A 5,466-nucleotide genomic window follows, 5' to 3' on the forward strand; every position below is an offset into this window, starting at 1 on the left:
GAGACTTCACATCTTTTATGTTTACCTGGATGGAGCTGGAACATAATCTTCTTAATAAAGTATCGCAAGAATGGAAAAAAAAGTATCCAATGTACTTGATACTAATATGAAATCAATTTATAACCACCTACACAATCATACAAATGGCAAAATATAACTATAATCCATAAAGTAGAAGGGAAGAGGAGAGAGGGGAGGGGAGGGGGGTTATGGGAGAAGGGAGGGTATTCAGGGGGACCTCACCTAATGTGCATGATGCAATGGTACATTTCAAAACTATTAAGAAATGAGTATAACTGTGATGGATGTGTTACTTAGTTCAGTGTAAACATTTCACATTGTATATCAAAGTAGTACCCTGAATTCCATAAATGCATCAATGTACAAAGTTATGGTTTAATAAAAAATTACTAAAAAATAAATAAATTTTAAAAAAAGAAAATGCATGGGGACTTGGCGCCCATAGCACAGTGGTTGCGGAGCCAGCCACATACCTGAGGTTGGCAGGTTTGAACCCCGTCCCGGCCAGCTAAACAACAATGACAACTTTAACAAAAAATAGCCAGGCGTTGTGACAAGCGCCTGTAGTCCCAGCTTCTTGGGAGGCTGAGGCATGAGAATCGCTTAAGCCCAAGAGTTGGAGGCTGCTATGAACTGTGATGTCACAGCATTCTATCGAGGGTGACACGATCAGACTCTGTCTCAAAAGAAAAAAGAAAGAAAAGGAAATGCATGGGAGCTCGGCACCCACAGCACAGTGGTTACAGTGGGTTTGAACCTGGCCCAGGCCTGCTAAACAACAACAACAACAAAATAGCCGGATGGCTCAGCATTTGTGGCTCAAGCAGCTAAGGCACCAGCCACATACACCAGAGTTGGCAGGTTCGAATCTAGCCCGGGCCTGCCAAACAACAATGACGGTTACTACCAAAAAATAGGCAGGCGGGCATTGTGGTGGGCACCTGTAGTCCCAGCTACTTGGGAGGCAGAGGCAGGAGAATCATTTAAGCCCAGGAGTTGGAGGTTGCTGTAAGCTGTGATGCCACTGCACTCTACCCAGGGCAACAGCTTGAGGCTCTGTCTCCAACAACAACAAAAAAATAGCTGGGCATTGTGGCAGGCACCTCTGGTCCCAGCTACTTGAGAAGCTGAGGCAAGAGAATTGCCTCAGCCCAAGAGTTTGAGGTTGCTGTGAGCTGTGATGCCACTGCACTCTACTGAGGGAAACATAATGAGACTCTGTCTTAAAAAAAAAAAAAAGGAAAAAAATGCATGGGATTCAAGATCTTCTGTTGTGGTTTAAAAAAATGGAAATCAAAACTAAAATGAGGTACCACTTCATACCCACTAAGATGGATATAGTAATTAAAAAACAGGGGCACCCATAGCTCAGTGGTTAAGGTGCCGGCCACATGCTCTGGGGCTGGTGAGTTGGAACCTGGCCTGGGCCTACTAAACAAAAATAAAAAAGCCAGGTATTGTGGGCCTGTGGTCCCAGCCACTTCAGAGGCTGAGGCAAGAGAATTGCTTTAGCTCAAGAGTTTAAGGTTGCTGTGAGCTATGACGCTACAGCACTCTACTGAGAGCAACATAGTGAGACTCTGTCTTTAAAATACAAAAACAAGAGGGCCAGCCAAGGTGGCTCACACCTGTAATCTCAGCATATGGAAGGCTGAGGTAGGTGGACTGCTTGAGCTCAGTAGTTCAAGACCAGCCTGAGCCAGACCAAGACCTTATCTCTAAAAATAGCCAAGCATTGTGGTAGGTGTCTGTAGTCCCAGCTACTTGGGAGGCTGAGACAAGAGAAACACTTAACCCCAAGAATTTGATGTTGTTGTGACTCCATGGCACTCTACCAAGGGAAACAAAGTAAAACTGTCTCAAAAAAACAAACAAAAAAAAAGAAATGTTGTCAAGAATGTGGAGAAATAGGAGCACTGCTAGTAAGAATGTAAAATGGAGCAGCTACTGTGGTAAACAGTTCGATATTTCCTTAATAAAATAAACATAGAATGACCATATGATCCAGTAGTTCCACTACTACATATACTTATATACCCCAAAGAACAGATACTCAAATAAATACTCATAAGCCAATGTTCACAGCAGCATAATTTACAATAGCCAAAAGATGGAATAACCCAAGTGTCCATCAAGAGATAACACAAAAACAAATGTATATACTCACAATGGAATATTATTTGGCCATAAAAAAGAATGAAGTTCTGGCCGGGCATACGTGGCTCATGACAGTAATTCTAGTACTCTCAGATGCCAAGGTGGGAGGACTGCTTGAGCTTAGGAGTTCAAGACTAGCTTGAGCAAGACTGAGACTCCATCTCTAATATAAATAGAAAAATTAGCCAGGCATGATGGTACAGGCCTATAGTCCCAGCTACTAGGAAGGCCGAGATAGGAGTTAACACTTGAGCTCAAGCATTAAAGGTTTCAGTGAGCTATGATGATGCAACTGCATTATAGCTCAGACAACTGAGACTCTGTTTCAAGAAAAATAAGGATTATAGGGCGGTGCCTGTGGCTCAAAGTAGTAGGGCACTGGCCCCATATGCCGGAAGTGGTGGGTTCAAACCCAGCCCCAGCCAAAAACTGCCTATAAAAAAGAAAAATAAGCATTATATAATACAATAAAAAATTAAATTTAAAAAATTAGAAATAACAAAATAAATCAAGCCAGGAGTTTAAAACCAGCCTGGGTAATATAAGCAAGACCTCATTTCTATTACCTTAACTTAAAAAACAATTTTTTTTTTTTTTTTTTTGAGACAGTCTCACTGTGTTGCCCTCGGTAGAGTGCCACAGCATCACAGCTCACAGCAACCTCACTCTTGGGCTGAAGCAATTCTTTTGCCTGAGCCTCCCAAGTAGCTGGGACTACAGGCACTCGCCACAACACCTGGCTATTTTTTGCTACAGTTGTCACTGTTGTTTTAGCTGGCCTGGGCTAGGTTTGAACACGCCAACCTTGGTGTATGTGGCTGGAACCATAACCACTGTGCTATAGGCACTGAGCCAAAAAAAATTTTTTTATTTTAAGTATACAGGACAGGCAGTGTGCAGTGGCTTATGCCTGTAATCCCAGCACTGTGGGAGGCCAAGGTGGGTGGATTGCTGGACCTTAGGAGTTGGAGACCAGCCTGAGCAAGACCCCATCTGTTGGGGAGGGTAGGGGGAAGGTGGGTGCATTGGCTCATGCTGTAATCCTAGCATTCTGGGAGGCAGAGGCAGGTAGATTGCCTGTGCTCAGGAGTTCGAGACCAGCCCAAGCAACAGTGAGACCTGTCTCTACTAAAAATAGAAAAATTAGCCAGGCGTGGTGGCACACACCTGTAGTCCCCACTACTTAGTGGGAGGCTGAGGCAAGAGGTTGCTATAAGCTGTAACACCAGAACACTCTATGGGTGACAAAGTGAGACTCTGTCTCAAAAATAATAATAATAATCATAAAATAGGATAATGTGAGTAGATTCCAATGTAATATTCACAGGGTTCTTTTCTTTTCTTTCTTTCTTTTTTTTTTTTTTTTTTTTTTTTTTTTTTTTTTTTTTTTTGAGACAGAGTCTCAAGCTGTCACCCTGGGTAGAGTGCTATGGCATCACAGCTCACAGCAACCTCAAACTCTTGGGCTCAAGTAATTCTCTTGCCAGAGCCTTCCAAGTAGCTGGGACTACAGGCACCTGGCTATTTTTCTGTTGCAGTTGTCATTGTTGTTTTAGCTGACACAGGCCTGGTTCAACCTTGCCAGCCTCAGTGTATGTGACCGGCGCCCTACCCACTGAGCTATGGGCGCCGCCCCATGGGGTTCTTTTCTATAAAGTTAATTTTTATCTTAAAACAAAATATTTTTTCCTTCAAATGTTAGGGCTTCCAGGCTGTAGAAATTCTCTGAATTTTTCTACCATCCATTCATCTTTCAGCAAATACAGACACAGATTCCACAGAGCCTCCTTGCCAGTCATCAAACTGACTTAACCTAGACAATCTATCCTCCTCTGGGGCCGAAGAAGTGCTTCCCTCTTTCCTCCCAGACTGCCCCGGAAAACAGGAAAACTCCTTGACAATAACATGCTCTTTTGTACCAATGTGACTTACATCTATCCTCCTCTGGGGCCGAAGAAGTGCTTCCCTCTTCCCTCCTAGACTGCCCTGGAAAACAGGAAAACTCCTTGACAATAATATGCTCTTTTCTACCAATGAGATTTACATCTGTGAGTTCTAGCTTCACTGATCAATGAATTCAATTTTCAAGATCTAAAGACCACACTGAAGCTTTCAGCCTCTAATTTTGCTTAATGAAGTGACTTAGCTGCTTTGCGATAACAGAGACCTACAATCACATCACAAGGCAAACAAAACAAAGAAAACTGAGTCCAGGGTCTATAAAGCCCAAGCCTGTTGCTCTCACTAAACTAGCCAGTGACTGACCTTTGTACTCAGGGGTGAACTCCTTCATTTCAGGAGGAAGGGACTCATAGAAGCGCTGTTCCCGGGAGATGAGGGGCTTGCACACAGTGTGGTCATCATAACGCATCATGCTGCTGTGTCCGCCCACTTGGTGGATGAAGGGCTCCAGGAGGACTCCCCTGTCTCCAGCCCGACTTGCGTTCTTGCCATACTGCCCCACTTCCATGGTTTGACAAACACACATTGCGTTGGGGGCCAGTTGCACACTGAGGGCAGAGGATGCAGCACATGGGCCACAAAGAGAACTAGGTAGAAGGTCCTCGTGAGCTGAAAGCCAATGGTCTGATTCTGTTCAGCTTATTATTCTGTCCTACAGAAAAGGAGAGAGGAAGAAGGAATCAAAACATCTGGCAAGTCACATTTTCCCTAGAGCTCTGTGAATAAGAGCAGGGACTCTTGTTTTATTCCCTGTAATGTGTATCCAAGCACATATAATACTGCCTAGCACATGAAAAACAGTTAGTAAATTTTTGTTGAATTTTTGTTTTGGTTTCCTCTATCCATCATTTTGTGCACAGAAGCCCTCATTCTCTTCCTTTCCTAGTTCTCAGATTCCTTCTCAGTTCTCTAAAAGACATCAAGAAAGCAACTATTTCAGTTTACTTTGCATTCAAAGATGAAGAGATCAGAAAAAAATAGAAAGCAACAGAAATTTGTTCTATTCAGTTTCTTAATGATATTCGGTAGTAATAAGAGTCTTTTCTTCATTCAAAGGAAGGGGTTGACCAGACAGGAGAAAAGCCATTCCTTGAAGGGCTGCAGAGGAAGTTTTGCTTCTCCCAAAAGAACTCAGGTTTCAGATTTCTTCTACTTTAAATTTATGTGGCTATCAGTTTATAAGTATGTCTAACACCTTTCCCTCTGACTCTATACCAACCAATGGGATGAGGAAAAGCTCTGTAATCAAACACTTCCCTATAATGCCAACTTCCTCTAAGGAAAGTTAAAGTCATAGGTAACTTCCTTAATACTGAGTACATTTTA

General features: G+C 42.9%; 1 protein-coding gene across 3 annotated transcripts in view; it reads right to left on the minus strand.

Annotated features, from left to right (window-relative positions):
* The window catches only part of IP6K1 (inositol hexakisphosphate kinase 1), an 87,186-nt gene that overhangs the window by 38,668 nt on the left and 43,052 nt on the right, over positions 1 to 5,466 (minus strand). For 2 of the 3 annotated variants that reach the window (XM_023519553.1, XM_023519554.1), the window contains exons 2-3: positions 4,444 to 4,792; positions 4,111 to 4,164 (exon numbers count right to left, since the gene is read on the minus strand). In XM_023519553.1, coding sequence (XP_023375321.1) covers positions 4,111 to 4,164; positions 4,444 to 4,666 — 277 coding nt within the window. In that variant the 5' untranslated portion in view covers positions 4,667 to 4,792. The remainder of the gene's footprint in view (positions 1 to 4,110; positions 4,165 to 4,443; positions 4,793 to 5,466) is intronic. The other variant, XM_003800598.2, reaches the window with a different exon arrangement.

Source organism: Otolemur garnettii, unplaced genomic scaffold, assembly GCF_000181295.1.
Source record: "Otolemur garnettii isolate 467f Iridium unplaced genomic scaffold, OtoGar3 scaffold00179, whole genome shotgun sequence".
Classification (NCBI taxonomy): Eukaryota; Metazoa; Chordata; class Mammalia; order Primates; family Galagidae; genus Otolemur; species Otolemur garnettii.